This window comes from Notechis scutatus, chromosome 3 (assembly GCF_049901735.1).
Source record: "Notechis scutatus isolate UNSWTSFEM ecotype Mainland chromosome 3, rNotScu1.2, whole genome shotgun sequence".
Taxonomy (NCBI): domain Eukaryota; kingdom Metazoa; phylum Chordata; class Lepidosauria; order Squamata; family Elapidae; genus Notechis; species Notechis scutatus.
The window spans coordinates 35,449,904-35,471,226 of record NC_142011.1 but is presented as its reverse complement, the minus strand read 5'-3'; the positions used below and the strand labels follow the sequence as shown (position 1 = coordinate 35,471,226).

At 35.3% G+C, this 21,323-nt stretch overlaps 1 protein-coding gene across 2 annotated transcripts; it reads left to right on the top strand.

Moving 5' to 3' along the window:
- Positions 1-1,677: 1,677 nt before the first annotated feature.
- ERGIC3 (ERGIC and golgi 3) lies at positions 1,678-20,386 on the top strand. Of its 2 annotated transcripts, none has more exons than XM_087959499.1 (13): positions 1,678-1,792; positions 4,784-4,854; positions 6,413-6,500; positions 7,571-7,657; positions 8,178-8,271; positions 10,128-10,293; positions 11,092-11,149; positions 15,890-15,921; positions 16,579-16,675; positions 18,400-18,464; positions 19,022-19,158; positions 19,462-19,517; positions 19,932-20,386. In XM_087959499.1, the coding sequence occupies exons 1-13, from the start codon at positions 1,705-1,707 to the stop codon at positions 20,009-20,011; spliced, it is 1,119 nt and encodes a 372-aa protein (XP_087815625.1). In that variant the 5' UTR covers positions 1,678-1,704; the 3' UTR covers positions 20,012-20,386. The 2 variants fall into 2 exon arrangements, with proteins under 2 accessions (XP_087815625.1, XP_087815624.1); XM_087959498.1 differs by having other exon boundaries at positions 7,571-7,690.
- Positions 20,387-21,323: the final 937 nt, after the last annotated feature.

Below are 21,323 nucleotides of genomic sequence, written 5' to 3'. Positions count from 1 at the left end.
TACTAATGCTGCCAGGCAAGAAAATAAAATCCTAAATTGTTAAGGGAATCGCAGTAGGAACATGGAATGTAAGAAGCATAAACATGGAGAAGTTCAACAATGAAATATAATTTTAATCAACTACATATTGATATCTTAGGCACCAGTGAATTGAGCAAAACAATGGCATTGTTCTCATAGGCAGGATATAGCAAAGACAGCAATGGAGTACAATCCCTGATTCTCTTCAGCTTGATAAGTATCTCCTGCTATTTTCAATAACAAAAAGATAATAGTAACCATAGAAGCTCCTCTTCCCTTTTTTGCTATTTGATCATTACAACTGTGAAATTAAAATATCAACAATTAGTGGCTAGCAAAATCCCATTTTAAAAAAATGTTGAAAAGCTGCATAAAATTAAAATTTATAAATTAAATTTTGCTGTTAGATCTGCATGGGAAAATAGAGTTTATAGACATTTACCGAAATATGAACTGAGGTCAAAACGTGTATTTCCCAGTTTCAGGTTTAATTCCGAGTGAGGTATGTCATTGAAACTTGAATTACTGCATATTTGTATTAACTTCTTATAGTTAGGGCCTAATTAGCCCTGGAATAATTTATTTTATACTTCAAATTGCTCACTTCCCAAATGGACTAATTCAGAAGGGAAATAAAAGTAAAACTGTTTCCATATTCTTTAGATAAGTAGACAAATGCCTTGCAGAAGTTCATTTTAATTTTTTTTTTTAAAGAGCACTTTAAAAAATCCTGGATTTTGTACAAAAGTTTACTACCACATCCTGCAGATATTCCATAATACTCTAATATGATATTTCCCTAATAATAATAATTCTCTCTTTCCATACCCACATTAAGTATTTCTAATTTTCTGAGATTCTAGAAACAGCCCTTGGTTGGGTGGTTATTTCTTCATTATATTCTATGCCATCACTTTTTGCAACTAGTGGACAATAGTTGCTAATTGTCTGTTTAATCCTTTGCTTCTCTACGATTAGAGAACTTCAACTACACAGCACACATCTTAGTAACTGGACCAGATGACAACCACTGTAAACGTCCCTGGGGGCTGCTTGAGAGTTGCAAATGGAAGATCCTCAAAGGAAAAAACAACCCTTCATACTAGTATATCATATATACTATAAATATAAATATAAAAATAAATTGGCGGAATGATTAGAAAGAAGGTAGTTTATAACCACCCTGAAGGTTCATTCGAACTCCATGTCTAAACATCTGAACGTTAGAAACAAAACGATATCGCGTTTTATTTATTTATTTTATTTTATTTATTTGATTTGCCAATTGTTTACAAGATAATAAGTATAAGTGTATACATAGTTGTGAATACATGAAATGGGTACATATAAGAAAAATAAAAGAATAAGAGAAACAATAGGACAGGGACGGTAGGCTCGTTGGTGCGCTTATGCACGCCCCCTAAGTGTGTTTCCATACACACACACTTAGACCCAGGTTAGACAAAAGATTCGCCGTTGTGCAACCCAAGACGTCATTTTACTTAAGCTCCTCAAAAAAATAGCTCCGTTTTGGCGACGGGAAAGAAACACCCACCGAAATCAGGCTTTTAACTCTGAGAGAAAGCCAGTACCTGTCGCCACCCCCTTGATAACTAACGGAGGGCGGGGCGAGGGCCGGAAGTTCGTCGTGTCTTCTGGTTCGTGGGTGGGGGAGTGTCCATCATGGAGTCGCTCCGGAGGCTGAAGCGGTTCGATGCCTTCCCCAAGACGCTGGAAGATTTTCGGGTGAAGACCTGTGGCGGCGCTTTCGGTGAGGGACCGCCGGCTGCCCGAGGACTACAGGACTCAAAGGGAGGGCCGTTGGGAGGGACACAAGCGGGGTGCCTCTTGGAGAGATCCTTGCTAGTTTAAAGCGGTGCTAAGTTGAGGCATAGTGTTTGTTGCACATGCAGACAGATAGGATCAGCATAATGTTGCATGTGTGAACTGAAAAGAGTTTGACGCATTTGTTATCTTTTGGTCTTGGGGATTGTTTGTGAAGTTGGACCTTCGCAGGTTTGGTGATCGGGAGCGAAAGTGTGATATTGAAAAGTATAGAGGCTGAACTTAATGTGATTTTTCTCCTGTGTTATGTTCTCACACCTAACGTTTTCTCAAAGCCTGCAACAGCATCAATTCCGAAGGCAATATGTTTTGTTATATTTGCATTGAATGGGTATGTGAGGACATCGTTTAAAGAAAATCCAGCCTAGGCAATTAGTGCTTCCATTTTTTAAAAAAGCAAATTAATCTTTAAGTATGCACAGAATAGCCAGAATGGTGAAGTGATTGCTTGGTACAGCTTTGGTACCACTTGCTGGTAAGAAATCTAAATTTATTTTTGTAGCAATCTAATAAACTGTTGACTCTCTTGAGAAATAAAATGAGACTCTGTGTAAACCATCTCATTCATTATACTTTCTCCAGTCTAGCACAGTATGGTAGATTAGATTTGTTTTTAACTTCAATCTTTCAGCCTTTGCCAGATGTTCTGTGTCATTTAATGCTCAGTAAAAATCCAAGAAAATATGTCTTCTATTGAGGACTGATAAAAGGAGTCAAATTATCTTATAATGGCTCTTTACCATTGCTTATTTTAAAGTACAGTAATCTATACTATTTTAAAGTAACAAAGATGAGATAAAGAATCAGATTTGATCTTGCAGAGATAATGAATGGATGCTTTGGGGTGATTCCATTGCTTGTTTAAAATTTAAATGTTCTGAAATATAACATCTCAAAACTATTTTAAATCTGTTAAAATATATATGAAGCAATACATAATCTCTTTTAGAAATATTCCTTTTTTGCTATGTAGCACTTGCCATAATTTGTTTTTCACTTGTATTGATCCAAGCGTTTTATGTATTTGTCAGATAGTGCTTCTGAATCTTTTGCTGCCCAGGATTCAGCACCACTCCTTTAAATATGTGCTTACAACTAGGTACCAATAGTAGAAATTTTAATTAAAGCAGCTTTCTGGAATCTGGAAAAATGATATATATGCATTCCTTTTTAAGCATCCCTTTGAAAATGAAAATTGATTGCTGCTGGTGGAAATGTTCAGCCCTGTCTTTTGGGACGTCTTTGAGGCTCAGAATACATTCACCAGTCTGGAGATCAAAAGTCAATAAGACTAAGGGAGACTTTAAAGAAAGCTTGCATTGTTCCTTGAAAAAAATATCAGTCTTCCATGGAGAATGAACCTTTGAATGCAAAAATTATAATAATATCTTATAAATAATCATATAAAGGTATATATTCTGTTGTATAGCTTTTAAAAATTATGGCAAGAATAATGGCTGGTTGTTTAGTATATGATTATTTAACAATGTATTATTGAAGAGAAATGAATATTACCTAATATTTTATTTTTTCACTTTTTTAAAGGTCTTGAAAACTAAGAAGGGATTTTTCCCTGATTTTTTTTTTTCTTGGTGTAGTAAAAGCATTGCACCATATTGCATCTGAATAACACAAACATGTTTGTTTTACCAAATGATCCTACATTAGGAAGTTTCATCAGACAATTACTTTTCCACATGCAGCTGCAGTGCACTATATATTTTTCACATGTTTTTGCATACATTTTTTTCTATGAATATAATATTTGTATATAAAAAGTTTCATACAAGGAATTATTTTTATGTATACAACAAAAGTCAATCAAGTGATACAGTACTGCAGTCCAAGACTAGTTAGTTTAATTATTTCTTGGATTGATTCATCATTCCAAAATTTAATATTGATTCAAAACTTTATTAAAAAGCTTTCAGAGGTGTTTGTGTTTGGGGGGAGGTAGTCTGCTAATTTGTTGTACCTAAAACAGCTGTTATGTTGTCCTAAGCCAGTGCTTATTACAGCTACATTTTTATGGACTAGAATTCAGGGGTGTCAAACTGGCGGCCTACAGGCTGGATGTGTTACATGCAGGCCACACCCTGCAAATGGGAACCCTGTTGTGAAACATCACGTGACGACAACATGATGTGGCGAGTTTGACACCTATGGACTAGATGGACACCTTTGTATTTTAAATAAAAATATGGTGTTGAATCCTTCTCTCTCAACAAGGAGTTCCATAGAGGCTGATTGGTTTCCTGAGAAATCTTCAAATTTTTATAGTACTAGGCATTTTAACTGGAGGCAGTAGATGATCTGCAAAGGGCCTAGCCAGTTGCTCCATATGATTCTCTGGATGATTTCTTGAGTAAGCAAAAAATGCTTCTAGTGTTATTTTCTTAAAAGGTATATGCATTTTCATTTCCTTTTGGGGAAGCCATAGTGAGGGCCCCTGTTGACCCATATGTTTTTATAGCACATACAGAAATATACAAAAATTGTTAGGGAGATGATGATAATGATGATGATTTACAACCCCAAATCACTTAGAGTGAATTAGGCAGCCATTTAAATTTTCTTGAATAAATAAAAAAATGTTTAAACTTGTATGCTGTTCAACTCTCAATGATTTTGGGTGGCTCACTTCACAACAAAGAAGTTACCGAATAACGTCAGTAACATATAAATGGTTGTTGTTTGGTGATAGATTCAAATGCTTTTTGATGCAGAGCACTTCAGGCTCAGTTCCTGGTATTTCTCTAGAAAGATCTGTTTAAAATTATAGAACAATTGTCGGTATAGAATAGATAGATCATTGATCTGTCCAATACTTTACAGCTTCTATGCTCAAATGTTAATACAGTGATAGCTGTATGAGTTTTATGATCTGACAACATATAACTTCTTTCTTCATATACAGTGACTGTAATCAGTGGACTCATCATGTTCTTCCTGTTCTTCTCAGAGCTCCAGTACTATCTTACAAAGGAGGTAAATGAGTCTGTTTCTTTCTACTTGTCCTAGGATGCACATGTTTTAGATATGACCAAATGGATTCAAAGTTCCCTACTTGCCCTATGAAATCTAGGCAACTATGGGCCAATTATTGTCTTTCAGGCTAATTTATCCTACAAGATGCCTCGAAAGAGAAAAAATAGATTAAATACACCATTCTGAAAGTGGAGTAAAAAAGCAAATTTTGCTTTTATAGTCCATTTTGAAGACTTATACAAGCAGAAAGTATACATTTAATAAAGTATTTTAAAACATAGCTGTATATTTAATGTTGAAATTGGTCTATTTGTATTATACCTTTTATTAAAATTAATGTAGTTTGAAGCTATTCTCCCATTGCATTTTTTTTGCTTGCCTCTTTTGCACTCATCTAATCAAAGGAAATATTACTTGAGATTCCTGTGTTCTACCTTAATATGATTGCTGTGCCTCAAGGATTTTCCTTTTCCTTATAACAGGTGTCTTGAAACAAGCAATAAAAATTGTGTGTCTCCTCAGTATACTGTAGTGTGTTCCAGCTGAATTCCTTACCTTATTGTCTTCAAGATATATTGGCCTACAGCTCTGAGGAGTCCAGAATATTGGCTCTGCTGACTGGTCTTTATGGGAGTAATTGTCCAAAATCAATTCTTTGCTTTAGATTTCCAAAATCCACAACTAGTCCTCTTTAGTTCTTTGAATATGAGATGCTTAAAAACAAGGTTGTTTTCAAACCACTGAAGCAAATAAAAAAAAAACTCCTGATGAATTTTTGAATTGAATTTATTTGTTTATTTATTCAATTTTAATATGAGAGAAAATATCAGAAATCTCTTTTGGGTGTCACCTTTATTAAATTTTCATGGAGTCTGTCTTAAAATTACCCCATCAAATAAGGTAGGAGGCCATAAAGTTGGGATTGTAGGATTGTCCTCACTAAATAAAGCAGTCATGTGATACCATGTTAAGCAATGACAATCTTGGCCTCAGTTGCCAAGCCTAACCCAAGGACTACCTGTATTATTTTTTAAAAAAATTATTTTCAAAGAAAAACAAGTAATGCTGATAGAAACAGGCATTCAAAAGAAAACAGAAGGAAGAGAAGAGGAGACAACCAGTATGAGCAATAAAATTTGAGTGATAACCAACAAATGTAAAATATATGGCTAATATGTTCTGATAAATAATGCATTTATGTATAAAATATGTGAGCCAGTTACTCCTTGAAAACTTTGGAAGGTGTAGTAAAAACTGTTTTAAAAACAATAAAATATAACATAAAATGGTAGCATTAAAACCGTGGAAAAACAACCATATTTCGAGTCTGCTTCTAAACTGAAATAAAGAACGAACTTCCTTTAAATCTGATGATAATTTGTTCACTAATATCGGCCTTGTCATGGAGAAATCTGAATTGGTGCTTGATGTCAAATATATCCCAATTGAGTCCCATTGATTTAAGAGGGCACTAAAATGTATGGGAAAAAGTGATCCTATAGGTAGTTTGGGTCTAAGCTACAAATTATTTTTTGATTGTTTATTTACTTTTCTTTAGATTCACCCAGAATTATATGTCGATAAATCAAGGGGAGATAAGCTACGGATAAATATAGACATTGCTTTTCCACATATGCCATGTGCTTGTGAGTAAAGGGTATTGAATTTTGCTTTTTAGTTTTGAAATGATGGAAGATGGATAATCCTTGGCTTTACAGAGTATTTTATAATATTTAATTAACCTTCTTAGGAACATGTGTCTGGAACCTCTGCAAAGTAAAGTAAGATTTTACTTAAAAGTAAAATCTTAAAAGTAAAAATAAAAAGCCAGTTCAGTCCTAGACTGCTTTAACAGGGATAAAACCAAGATCACATGAAATGTTAATACTACTTTATAATGCCTTGTTATTATACCACACTTGCATCCAGTTTAGGTTGCTATGATAACAAAGATTGAGACTCTATAAAATGGCAGAGAAGAGCAACACAGTTCTAGGCTGCATAAACAGAGGGATAGAATCAAAATCATGTAAAGTGTTAATACCACTTTATAATACTTTGGTAAGGCCACACAAAGAAGAGGGAGTCAAGCTATTTCCCTGAAACACCAGAAGGCAGCAGAACAAGAAGCAATGAATGGAAACTAATCAAGAAGAGAACCAACCTAGAACTAAAAAGAAATTTCCAAACAGAACAATTAATCAGTAGAATAATTTGTCTCCAGAAATTGTGGGTGCTCCAAAACTGGAAGATTTTAAGAAGAGATTGGACAGCCATTTTTCTGAAATGGTATAGGGTTTCTGCCAGAGCAGGGAGTTGGATTAGAAGACTTCCAAGGTCCCTTCCAACTCTGTTATTCTGTTAAGATGGATGCTGATTACAATGTGGTAGTATTGAAGTGGTAAAAGGAACTACTACTCTTAAGGGTTCAGACATAAACAATAGTTAGATATAAGTAAATTTTATTTAACCTGTGGCATGCATCCTTTCTTGATTTTCGGCAACTGTTATGTTTTAGTATTGATTCAGAATTCTTCCCTTAGATCTTAGCTAGCATGATTATGGATCTACATTGATTTTTGATTATCTAGTCTTCTAATTGCTATTGTTTACAAGAAAACTTCAGGGTTCTCATTAATGGCCCAATAGATATTTGGTGTACTATAATTATCTCACAAGAAATCAGTTTGGAATGGTCTGTGTTTGTTACTTACAGATTTAAGCATTGATGCAATGGATGTGGCCGGAGAGCAACAATTAGATGTTGAACATAATCTCTTCAAACAACGCTTGGATAAAGATGGCAAGCATGTGACTCCAGAAGCAGAAAGACATGGTAGAATAGATATACTGTTCCAGTGTGGGAGCAGTATTGCAGACGAGATGGTAACACTGGGTTTAGTTTCATGACATCTGATTTTAAGGGTATAAAAGTGACAGACTGGCATAAGTTTTTCTTGTGGCCAGATATTCGGCACAAATAATAGAGATGGACCAGTATTAAGAGCTGTGGTGGTGCAGTAGTTAGAATGCAGTACTGCACGATAATTCTGCTGACTGCCGATTGCCAGCAATTTGGCAGTTTGATTCTCACCGGCTCAAGGTTGACTCAGCCTTCCATCCTTCCGAGGTCGGTAAAATGAGGACCCAGATTGTTGGGGGCAATATGCTGACTCGACTGCTTAGAGGGCTGTGAAGCATTGTGAAGCAGTATATAAGTCTTAAGTGCTATTGCTATTAACGATGTTTGAGTATGCACTACACTGATATTGTCAGGATATTAGCCGTACATTACTTTTACAGGTTTTATGTCTTTATTTCAGAATTAGGAAAAGAAGAGGAACTATTCTTTGATCCAAATTCATTAGATCCTGAACGTTGTGAAAGCTGTTATGGAGCAGAATCTGAGGATATGAAGTATGTTTTACTTTTCTTTCTATCACTTGGAAGCAAGAAAATGGTTTGGGGAGGAAGCTGCGTAGCTACATAATTTTCTGAACTTAAGAAAAATTAAGCTTGTGGTTGTTTGTAGTTTCATTGATATTCTTCCATGTTTTCTTGCCTAAAACATACAGTTTGCTGGGCTTTTCATTGTTAATAGAGGGTAGGAAATGGATTTCAGTCAACTGTTTTTCCAGTAATAGTAGACAGATTGAACCTGAAATTAGTGGAAGTTTCAGCCACTTAATTTGGGTTTGGATTGAATCACTGGTTTCACTCCAGGGTAAACTCTTATAAGGTCCCAGATAGGATTGCAAACTGTGCAATAATAGTTTTTCCTGAAACAAAGCTGTTGAGTGGAAGTCTTTTATTGCATTATTTTCTTAGGATGGTTACTCCGGGTATTTGTAGTATCTACAAGTTGTTATTTGCAACATTAACTCACTATGCTTGTGCTGTCTCCCAAATGTTTTCAGCCTCCGCGCACCCTATTTTTGGCCTGTTCCAGGCGGCGGGGATCGGAACGGGCCAAAAATGGGGTGCGCAGAGGCAGAAAACGGGATGCAGAGACTGAAAATGGGATGCGCGGAGACAGCAATAGGCAATGGTAATCCCTGCAGCCTGAAAGAGCTGATGGTCAGGAGGCTGATCCAACCGACAGACAATCAGCTGCTTGTGCTAATCAGGCTGTGCTGAAGCTGACCAGGCTGTTTGCTGTAAGGAAGCAAATGGCTGGGAGGCAGAGCCAGAGCCAGATATATTTTTTTCTTGTTTTCCTCCCCAAAAGCTAGGTGGGTCTTATACTTAGGAACATCTTATAGTCCGAAAAATACGGTAATTCCTCATCTGGAGAAGAAAAAGAATCTATTCTCTCTGCTTGCCATAGGATTCTAAGCTATATTGCTCCTCAGACAATCAGCAAAGTGTGTTAGACCTTTGAAATGCTTTCTACTGAGCCAGGAATAATCAAGAAATTCCACACTACCCAAACTCATTGTCATGTGGCTCGTCCTATAATATTTAATTGGATCCTCAGGCCAATCAATCAAAAGTCTGTGCACCATAAGTTATTTCAGCATATATTTGCTTCTATAACCTACTTTAGAAAGCAATTGTGTATTGATGTCATATTTTCTGTCTCCAATCTTTACCCAAGTACAGGTAGTCTCAACTTACATCAGTTCATTTAATGACCATTCAAAGTTACAATATCACTGACTTACGACTGTTTTCTCACTTATGACCATTGCAGCATCCCTATGGTCACATGATCAAAATTCAGACACTTGGCAATTGACTCATATTTATGACGGTTGCAGTATCCTGGGGTCCCCTTTTGAGACCTTCTGACAAGCAAAGTCAATGGGGAAGCCGGATTCACTTAACAACTTAACAACTGCAGTGATTCACTTAACAACTGTGGCAAGAAAGGTTGTAAAATAGAGCAAAGCTCCCTTAACAAATGTCCTGCTTAACAACAGAAATGTTGGGCTCAATTGTGGTTGTAAGTTGAGGACTAATCTGTACTACTGTGGTGGCTCTCTTAACTTTCTCTGTCTCTCCCAGTTTTCATACGCTTTGGAAATCATCCTTTTGGAAAGACATCTAGCAGTCTTATCTAACAGCCTCTGTGGCGCAGTGGTTAGAGTGCAGCCAGCTGCCTACAATTAGGCAATTCAAATCCCACCAGGCTCAAGGTTGACTCAGCCTTCCATCCTGCCGAGGTCGATAAAATGAGGACCCAAATTGTTGGGGGCAATATGATGACTCTGTTATCATAAACTTTTTTTTCTATTTCTAATGAATGTGTTGCGCATGTCATTTTCTGGCAGATGCTGCAATAATTGTGATGATGTGAGGGAAGCATACAGGCGTCGAGGGTGGGCCTTCAAGAATCCAGATACTATAGAGCAATGCAAGAGAGAAGGATTTAGCGAGAAAATGCAGGAGCAAAAAAATGAGGGATGCAAAGTGTATGGATTTTTAGAGGTCAATAAAGTAAGTGTGGCATTTTTTATCATCATTCTTCATTGGCATTTCACTCAGTATAAAAAGTTGATCGTGCTAAGTAGAAGTTTGGGTAGTCCTCAACTTATAACAGTTCATTTAGTGACCATTCGAAGTTACAGCAGCATTTTAAAAAGTGACTTATGACCATTTTTCACACTTATGACTGTTGCAGCATACCCATGGTCACATGATCAAAATTTAAATGCTTAGCAACTGATCATATTTATGACGGTTGCTATGTCCCAGGGTCATGTGATAACTTGTTGCCATCTGCTGACAAGCAAAGTCAAGCCAGATTCACTTAACAACTAAGTGTGACTTGGACAGAACATCACATATCTTTAACCTTTCGAACCTTCACTATGAAATAATTGTTTACTATTCAATAGAATGGATTGTTTCTGAGTATGTGCTCTTTAGTAAGAACGGCATTGAGTTTAAACTTAGTTAGGCATATGTTTGAGGCAGTGCCTCTTTTCAGTGTGCAGTTCAGTAAACAATTTGCTTTTAAAATGAAGATGCGTAAGGGCTATATATGACCGATACATTGAACTTTTTTGTCAAGTTGAATTTAGCTGTTGTTTACAAATGAAAATGAAAAGAATTTATATATGGCTTTATTTAAAATATTAGAAGCATCTATTCAGATTCCATTTCAGGCAAAGGCTCCTTTTAAATATTCAAATAAGAGAGATTATCTTAATTTAAAAAGACACATTTTTCAAAGATGCTCTTGTTTGGTATAGAGAACTATATAATTGAATGAACTCTGAATTTCTCTTACAGGTAGCTGGCAATTTTCACTTTGCACCAGGAAAAAGCTTTCAACAGTCTCATGTTCATGGTAAAATAACTTATGCATTGAATATCTTACAAACTTCCCTGCCCCCTCCTTTACATTTTAGGATACATTGATTGATTGATGATGCTTATATGTTATCAGTCCAGTTACTGCACAGTAGTTGTTGTGAATTCTAGCAGTATAAGTAATATATAATTCCTGAGTGTAGAAGAACTGGCAAGAGGAAATATTTCAAAAGTACTGTTTTCATAAGAAAAAGGTTATAATATCCAAGGTGTTCTCTCTCTCTCTCTCTCTCTCACACACACACACACCACATACACACAAATAGTTTCTTATTATTTCCTTCTTGTACAGGAAATGCTATAAGTACAATTTTAAAGGCATTCAGGTGATATGACCATCTGTTTCCTTTTGCAGGACTGATTTAATAAAATATGTTTCCAACATATAAAAATAAAATGTCAACATACATGACATTCAGTACACTTTAGATCAAATAAATGTTGGATATTTGAGACTGAAAAATTCATATGTAATTTAAAGCAACAAACATTAGGTTTGTGATTTAAAGATTTTCAGATGCTCAACAATTTTATTGCAGCTGTGGCACTGCACTGTATTACAAATATGATGTGCTATTTCCTTTTCTTATATGGCACTTGAGACTTTGTACATGAACCTGTAGATCTTTTCGATTGGATTGTGAGCTAAAACTGAATAAATAAGCTAATCCTCTTCAAGAGGAAGAAACTTGCAAATTTACTTGAACAATCTATGCATAATGATTTCTTAAAAGTTGAGTCAAATTCTGTATTGGCTAATATCCATTATGGTTTTTCATTCCTGTGTGGAAAGTTTCTTTGGCAGTAATTTATTCATTTTTCTGATGTTTGACATAGTTAATTCCAATTGCCTGTGAAAGGTACAAGATCTCGGTCAAAAGTATTTAGTATTTTTTCTCGAAAAAGAATTAAGTCAAAAGATACCGAGTAGGGTAGCACCTCTGTAAATCTATTATTTATTATCTGTTACATGCAGTCCTAACTGAATTAGGTAATGTTCAAACATTTGGAAATATGCATGCATGCTGTTGAAATTAAAGTTGTTGATTTATTTTATTTGCTAATTCTGTACTGTCTATAATAAAGGGGGCTAATTTCTCCTGTTAAGGCTTGGTAATACTTAAGAAATTGACTAAAGTGAGAATGATATTAGATATAACATTTTTTTGGTTCAAGGATCTGAGAATGAGCATTATATGGCCCTGATGTTTCATTAAAATATTGACATTGTTTGACGACAATTCTGTTCTTAAAAAACAATTTTCCCTGAACATTTAGAGGGTGTACTACTACGGTACTTAACCTTTATAATCCATTGAATCACACAAATTTTCTTATAGAAGCTATATATTATATGTGAAGTAATAAGATCCCTTCAAATTTTCTGTAGAATATATATAAAGGGCACAGATATAACACCATTGCAAAGTTAGCAAACATGGTTTTCAAGAAGACAGGATTTATAATAAACAATGATTTAAGGTAAACTTTGCAGAAGCATCAATGTTATCAGTTATAACTCCTCACTCTGAATTATGGTGCAAGAGAAATAAATTGGAATTTTTATAAAGCTTATATATCAAAAGTAAATGATGCTTATCATTCATAGAATTGGCAGGTTTGTCCCATAAACCTAATTCCCAATATCAAATCAAATCTTTAAAAATGAAGCAAGTGTTTTAATTTTTATGTTGGTATGATTGGTTTGGTAGGGCCTGGCTGTTATGCTTTGTAGGCTTTGGTGTTTTTATACTGCATTTAAAATTGAAATCGGGCTGATTTGTTTGTGCATGTTTTAGTATCTTGCTAATGTTCAATGTCAGAGTGCAAGTTTAGATGCAGGTTCTGTCAGCTTGTTTATTGAAACACAATAGTGCTTTTCTTCCTTTTTTTTCTTTTGATGTTGCAGTGTAATAAAGTTATTTATTTTTTTAAAAAGTGGTCTGGTGGTTAAATAGGCCAAAGTGATGATGGGGATGATGTTACTTTGTACCCTTGGTGGTGGTAGTTGTTATACAGCAACAATCCACTGCTTTTTATGTTTTTCTTTTGCTATGGAAGAGAAAGAGAGAATTTTCTTGCCTGCCCCATTTCTCCTAAGAAGCAAGGACCCAGTAATGATTACTTCACCCTTCCAGACCTCTAGCATTAGCAAGATAATACTGTACTGGCTGACCAAAAAAAAAAATCACATTTGAGTGTTTTCTTTTTTCTTTTTGCTGTGGGAAAGTGAAAAGCTATTTATACTTTGTCATGAGTTGACAATAGGCATCTTAGTACAAGTAATGCCCATCAGTTGCCTTATTTGAGTTTTTTTGTGCCTCAAACCCTCAGAACATTTTAAGCTTTAAAATGATTGGCAGTTTAGTGCTGGATGATGATTCATCCTCAAGTTAGATGGCTTGCTACTGAGGAAGAGCAGGAGTTATTTTTGCCACTTTGCGTTTGTAATACAATTAAATTAAAGCCCTTGGGACAGTTGCTGATGCTGCCATGTAGGAAAAGAACATCTGAAACAACAAAGAAAAAAATGCAGTGGGAAACGTGGAAGCATGGCCATGGGAAAGCTCAATAGAGTAAAAGATGAAATGAACCGATTACACCCCGACATTTCAGTGATTAGTGAATCGAATAGACTGAAATTGGACACTTTCAATCAGATGGTTTAATTAATTAATTAATTAATTAAATGCTGCCCATTTTGCTATCCAGGCGGCTCTGGGCAGTTTACAATATAGTATGATTATACTATTTAGTGTTCAGAATACAAATAAAGAAATAATGGCCTTGTTTTCAACTCAGGAAAAATATAGCAAATATCATCCTCAACTACAATGCAGCCAGTATCTAAATAATATCAATTAAATTTTGCAGACAACCTTTTAATATAACAGTTAGGCAGACTCTGATGTAGAAGGAGGGGCTGACAGGTTTCATAGTCAAATTCAATCTGAAATTGACCAAAAATGCAAGCAAGTTGTGTTGTGTTTAGACCCAGGAATGCCAATGTTGGAAATACTAGCTAGCCAAATATTCTCAGGAACAGAAGTTAAGCAGCAGAACCACTTTTCAGTTTTTGCCACTTCAATGATTTCTTCATTACATCATATCGATACAAGGAAGTGGAAGTGCTCAGTTTTAACAGCAAAGGTGTAGCTAGAAGCTTTGCAACAAATCATGAACTCCTCGGGTGCAAATTCTAAGTCAAGATAAACCAGAAGAATAAAGTCAAACAATTTCCAAAATATGTTCTGGAGCGTATACCCACTGTTTTCAAGGAGAACATCAGGAATCACTTTGAAATCCTGAACCTCATTTACAGGGAACCAGAAGAATTCTGAAATAAAATCGAGGAAGCTTCCAACCTCAAACTGATATGCTGAAGCAGATGAAAGATGGAAGGAATGTACTGCAATTCTGAACAGCAACGATGCCAATATCCTAGATACTTATTTACAACAACAACTTGATAGCACAATAAAAAAAATCTGTATGAAACACAGCCAACTTGAAATGTTCCAGTGCAGCAGGGGTTGCCAGAGAGAGGAAGGAGTCAAGCTATTCTCCAAAGCACCGGAGGGCAGGACAAGAAGCAATGGATGTAAACTAATCAAGGAGAGAAGCAACTTAGAACTGAGGAGACATTTCCTGACAGTTAGGAACAAATTGCCTACAGAAGTTGTGAATGCTGCAACACTGGAAATCTTAAAGAAAAGAATGGATAACCATTTGAAATGGTATAAGGTTTCCTGCAGGGAGTTGGACTAGAAGACCTCCAAGGTCCCTTCCAACTCTGTTATTCTAGCAATTCTGAATGGGCTTGTTTTATGTGCATTCTATTCTATAGATCATTGAAACCAGTTTCATACATATTTTAAAAACACATGTTTAAAGTACCTTATGCTTTGCACAGAGCTATGTACTATTTTTCAACTAAGCACTGATAGAAATTCCTACTATAAATAGTGGAGTTCTATCATAGTCTCTGCATGTATACATAGTTTTTATGTTTGCTACTGCATAATATGAGAAACAATAATTTTGAAAATAAAACATCATTATTTATGATTTTCCAAATGTAGCTTCAGTTAGATATTACCTCTGCTTTTCATCTTCCTGCTTAGTTGGGCACATTCTTCCATACTGCCTTGATCAAATCCTTAGGAGTGTTTACGTTACAGTAATGTTTCATGAATTTAGTTGCTAAGTGGATATCTAAATATTCCTTTATATTTCTTTAAAACCCTTGGCATTAAAGAGGAATTTGTATGTATTTGGTAGAACCTGTTAAATAAAGAGCCCACTTTCTGAAGTAAATAATTTACAGAATAATTACAACTAAGTTGGGATAAATTCATGGAAGTTTTTTTTTTTCTTTATATTTTTTCCTGAATGAGTTGAGGCATTAGAATAGGCATACTTTTAACAGTAAAAAGATTGTGAAATTGCTGAGGAGAAGACAACTGGAGGTCACAATGAAAAATTTAAAAATATTTATGTGTGCATTTACTGTTGAAGAGCTTTTTATTTAATTTCATTATTTAAATTGTTTAAGTTATTTATTTAAGCTATTTCGGTTTAAGAGTGTATCATGATCTTTACTTGGAAATGCTGATTCTTAAACATTCAATTTTTAGATTTTTTTTTTAAATGCATCATTGTCTGATACAAAAAAGGCTTGCTCCAGTAACTTTATGTGTTGTCTGTCTTTTTGCAGTTCATGATCTTCAGAGTTATGGACTTGACAATGTAAGTTCCCTAAGAGAACTTGTATCGGAGCTTTCTATTTACATTGGAAAGGTTAAGAGATCTACCAGCTGTGCACATGTAGATAATTTGTCATCTATTAGTGTGGCATGTGTAGAGAATAACTACAACTATAGGAGTAATAAAATTATTATATTTAAAATTGTTGTAGAGTTCATTATGCAGTGCATTCATTTTAAAAAAAATCCCTCTCCCCTTTTGCTAGAATTGTTGTCCTCTTTGATAGAGGATGTAGATCACTGAGCACAAACAACCTATCTCTTTTTTAATGGCTGCTGTTCCCAGGAGGGAGTACAGATGTATAATTGCGGGTGGGGGGGGGGGGGAAGAGAGCTGTACTGCTTCTGCCCTCGGGTAATGTACACACAGGAACACAGAAAAAAAACAATATTAGCAGTTCTGACCTGGCATAAACTGGCACAGGTGCTAAATACTTGTTGTTCCAATCCACAAAGACGGAAGCCTGTAAAATGCATGTATGTATCTAGGCACTAGCTGGGAACAGATGAATAACAAGAGTCATATTTCATCCATGATACAAAATGGTACCTACGTTGTGAATGGCCCCCAGCCTGTTCCATCCGTGCTATTTCTGCAACTCCTTGATATTTTGGGGCTTTGTTTCTTTGCTTGTTTCAGATAAACATAACACACATTATCAGGCATCTTTCATTTGGGAAGGATTATCCAGGTCTTGTGAACCCACTTGATGGAACCGTTGTCACAGCTCATCAAGGTATTGGTTTGAAGCAGCCTTTCAATCTAAAATAAAGGTGACAACCAGCACAACTTTTGTTTACAGTTTGTTGGGTGATTAAGTAAAATAGATTTGGCTAAACTAATCATTTTAATTATAAAATGGAGTTTGGTAACTTTTCAGCAGAATCATAAAAATGCAACGTTGCCTATCTTTTTCTACTTCAGACTAAGGAATATATGCCTAATGGGACCGTATCCTTTCTTCTTTCTCCATGTTTTCATTAACTGTGTGAATAGAGTTAGGCATTAATGGATATCCCCTAATTGCATGGTCTTCTTTACAATATCATCTTTTAATTTCTCCTTCAATTTGTTTGAACGGGACAGCAACAAAAAGAGAGGGGTTTGTTAATCTTATTGGGTATTTTAAGGAAGGACTCATGGACTCAACCTCTCACTTTATACTCTCTTCATCTATTAACTTAGTTTTATTAATTGCAGATCCAAGTTATAATAATAAAAATTTATGATCGAAAGCCTGCTGAAATTCATAAAATTCCACCCCTAAAATGGCTGGTGCTAATCTATTTTAAATTCTTGCTGAATCCTAATCAATGTTTTAAAATTTTTGAAGTTTTAAAATTTCTTGAGGTTTTCTCCACAAATCCAGCTTTTTACTTTTTGATAGTTGTGTGCAATTGCAAGCCACTTCCTACTCTGAAAAACACTTTGAGATCTATGCAAAACTCAGAATGTTCCAGAAATTAACAACACTGTTTGCACATCTCTAGTTTTTAGATGTCCACAGTAGGTGGCAGCACCTACAAATCTTGGTTTATCTAAGGAAAGATAAGCAAGGTCATACCTGATCAATACTTGGGTGGGACACTATAAATAACTCAGGATTATTAACTGAGAAGTCTTAAAACATTCAGGAAGAAGGCGGCTACATAAATATTCCCACATAATCATCAGGAATCTATGTTAATCATTATAGTAATTCTAGAGGAAAACTTGGAATTTTTTACTCAGGCAGCAATGTAATAAGTTGTGTGATAGTCTTTTGATACTGAGTAGAGTTTCGCAAGCTGTGTGAATGGGAAGATAAGATCCTGGTGGATTTCATGCCCAAATCTATTAATGCTTACCAAACTACTGGTTGAGTTCTACTCATCAATTTTGGTTACTTACTTTTGGTTACTTCTGGTTACTTGACATGAGCTATTCTGTGCATGAGGGAACTGGGTGCTCCAGCCCAGAAAAATGTTTCAGGTTGTTTGAGTCCTTGTATGGAACAATAGGTTTTTTTTGTTTGTTCCATATACAGTCTCCCAGAATGCATTTTCCAGTTAGAAATGGTTTGAGAAGGAAAAGGGTCTTGGTTTTCTATGCCAATAATATATGTGGACATCCCTGGAAGTGAGAGATTTCCTTTGCAGTGGGATGTGCAAACACTGATGGCAATTGTGGTTGTTGCAGGAAAGGAAAGATGTTGGGTGATGGGGTGGCTGACAATATAGACGCAATAAAAAATGGGGTGATGCAAACCAGCTTTGTTGTGCCCTGTAAAATCACTTTGGGATTTTTTTAAATTTTATTTCAGTCTGAACTTGAAACAACCAAGTGATTTTTTTTCCTGCTGAACTACATATAATCCAAAACAATCCAGCAGAGTCATTGGACATCATGCAGTATTTGTACTGGTTTCAAAACACAGCATATTGTCTGTTTCACCAATTATGATTTTATTTTATCTTTTAGCTTCAATGATGTTTCAGTATTTCGTAAAAGTAGTCCCCACAGTGTACATGAAAGTTGATGGTGAGGTAAGAGCTGAATATTGTCTTTTCTTTAAATACTTTTGTTTAAATTTGGTTAAATTCAACATTAGATGAATCATCCTTAATTCAGATTCTATTATTGTTTTCTCTTCCTTTTACATAACCCCAAAATCTGCTGTGAGAACTGCAGGTGGAGAGGTTACAGGATGAAGGAGAGTTCAGATTTTCAGCAGAATCCTTTCTGGGGGAAAAGTAATCTGCTATATTTAATTGGGTGTTAAGAGATAGCGTTCATAAATACAAGATAGAAAATTGCAAGCAATTCTATATATTTTGTTATTAAGCCATGAATAGCAGGCCTAGAATCTTCCAAAATAGAATCACAGAAATTCTAGAATTTTTGAAAGGAGGCAGTTGGATTGCAGGTTACTGTTACTATGGTTGCAGTCTTTTTGCATACATAAAAGAGAAATGAATGATATGTACTTAAGAATGCTTCTACCCGAAGAATATGCAAGGCCATACTCAGCTGCATTTTTCTTTTTCTTTTCTTCAGTTTGGATGATGCCTGACCCTAATCAACTATTTTAACATTTTTGTAGATGGTGAGGACAAATCAATTTTCAGTAACAAGGCACGAAAAAATAGCCAATGGACTAATTGGCGATCAAGGCCTACCTGGTGTGTTTGTACTATATGAGCTTTCTCCCATGATGGTGAAATTAACAGAGAAGCACAGGTAAGAGAGTCTCAACATTAGCATGAGTGCGAAGCAAAAAAAACCATTTTCCCCCAGATGAAATTTCATTTAACGTGTCTATAGAAGCCATGTTTCAAGTGAAATGTGTGATGCATAGATAGTTTTTGAAAGACACTCTTTAAAATCAGCAGATCCAAATTGATCTGACTGTCTGGCTTTTGTCTGCCTATAAATGTAATCATAAATATAATTAATGATATGGCTTTGATAAAACAGTTCTATCACTGATTTCAATTTTTCCCTTCAGAATGTAAATATATATTAATGTTTTTCCAAATCCAGGTCCTTTACACATTTTCTCACAGGTGTCTGTGCCATTATTGGAGGAGTGTTTACAGGTAACTGGATTTTTGTTTAAATAGTTTTCTATTCATTTTGAAACTGAAATTAGTAAATGTTTTGATCAATACATCATACTTTCAGGGCATTTTCAAATCAGTTCTGCTATTATTTAAAAGGTTTGCCATAATGAATGGAAATAAAATGAGAAATAGGGAAAATTTGTCAGTTGATATTATTAATGAGTAATATTGATGGCTTTTACTTACTATACAACTTTTGAAAAAGTATAACTCCTGATTGATTCAACAAGATTACATTCACATGGTTATGAATGTATTATACCATAAGAATAGAATTTGGAAAGAATGCCAGCGGAGTTCTTTTTTATTTTGGGGCAATATTGCAGGATTTTTTTTACTTTTCTTTTCTATATGAGCTAATTAAACTTCCCTTCTTTTTCCTCTTTTCAGTTGCAGGACTCATCGATTCTTTGATCTATCATTCAGCTCGAGCCATTCAGAAGAAAATTGAACTTGGAAAAACTACATAGATTAGTGTCTACAAACCTTCCTAAAAGACTTGAAGAAATGAAAAATAACCCTAACATCAATGTCCAATATGAATGTGCCAAGTGAAGATAATTGGAACTTTGAGAAGAGACTGACATTCCAGTCCTGGGACAAGTAAAACAGGGATTAAATTTAAACATCGATGTTTGTGGCTGTTAAAACATTTCTGTTTTAATATTCACATTAATCTGTTGGCATATATTTCAGTTTCTATATTCCAAAAGAAAGTGTCATCCAGAATATAGACTACAATAACTTCTACATGTCTAAAACTAGTTATTTCTAATTTAATTTGTATTTAGTGATACTGTAAATTGTGTGGTTGGAATAAATTCTCAGGAAAATGTTTTACTAAAGTGATGTGATAAGTGACTTTTTTTAAAGCTTGTTTATGTAGTATCAAGAGTTGTTATATCCAAAAATATTCCTTATGGCAGCCATTTCCCCCTCTTCATTGGTATGTAATACTTTAATTCTAACCACAGTCTGCAATAGGTCACATGTTCTTCATCTTTGGGTATTCATTTTCTAAACTTGATTAGAATATTTTGCAATACAGTGTGAAATTACTGCTTCCTGTCTCACACCTATTTTCCCAATGCCTCATGTATTTATTTGCAGTTTCTCATTCTTCATCTCACTGTCCAGCTGATGGAAATATCCTGTTATTAATCATTGTGATGATTGATCAGGTAAGGTGATTGTTTATGATAATGTGATAATGATGACCTATTGAATTTATGCCTACTCTAGGCGTATTTGGAACCTAATGTACAAATAGTTTCCTCACTGGCTTCCATTGCATCTTGGGGGTATATATCAACTGTACCACTATGGCACTTTACTCTTCATGACATTAACTTAAATGTCTATAGCTGTGTAACTGAATTTTTGCTGTTTTATTGACCACAACATTTATGTGTTATTTTTTTGAGATCAGCAGTGGGTAAAGTGTAGCACTGAGTGACATTTGGGGTCGATAGGAGGAATCGCACTGGCGTTTTGTGAAATGATGAGAGTCATATTTGATTAAAGAATAATACAAACTGAGCAGGAACAGCTGGTCAGGATTTTCCAGGTTTTGGGAATTAGGTTAAATATTGTGTGGCGAGGGAGGTTCCCTGCTTAAAACCCATCAGAGCAGTTGGAGGGGGTCAATTAAGTAGGGCTGAGTGCAGTGGTGGGATTCAAATTTTTTTACTACCAGTTCTCTGGGCGTGGCTTGGTGGGCATGGCAGGGGAAGGATACTGTAAAATCCCGTCAGAGGTGGTATTTGCCAGTTCTCCGATCTA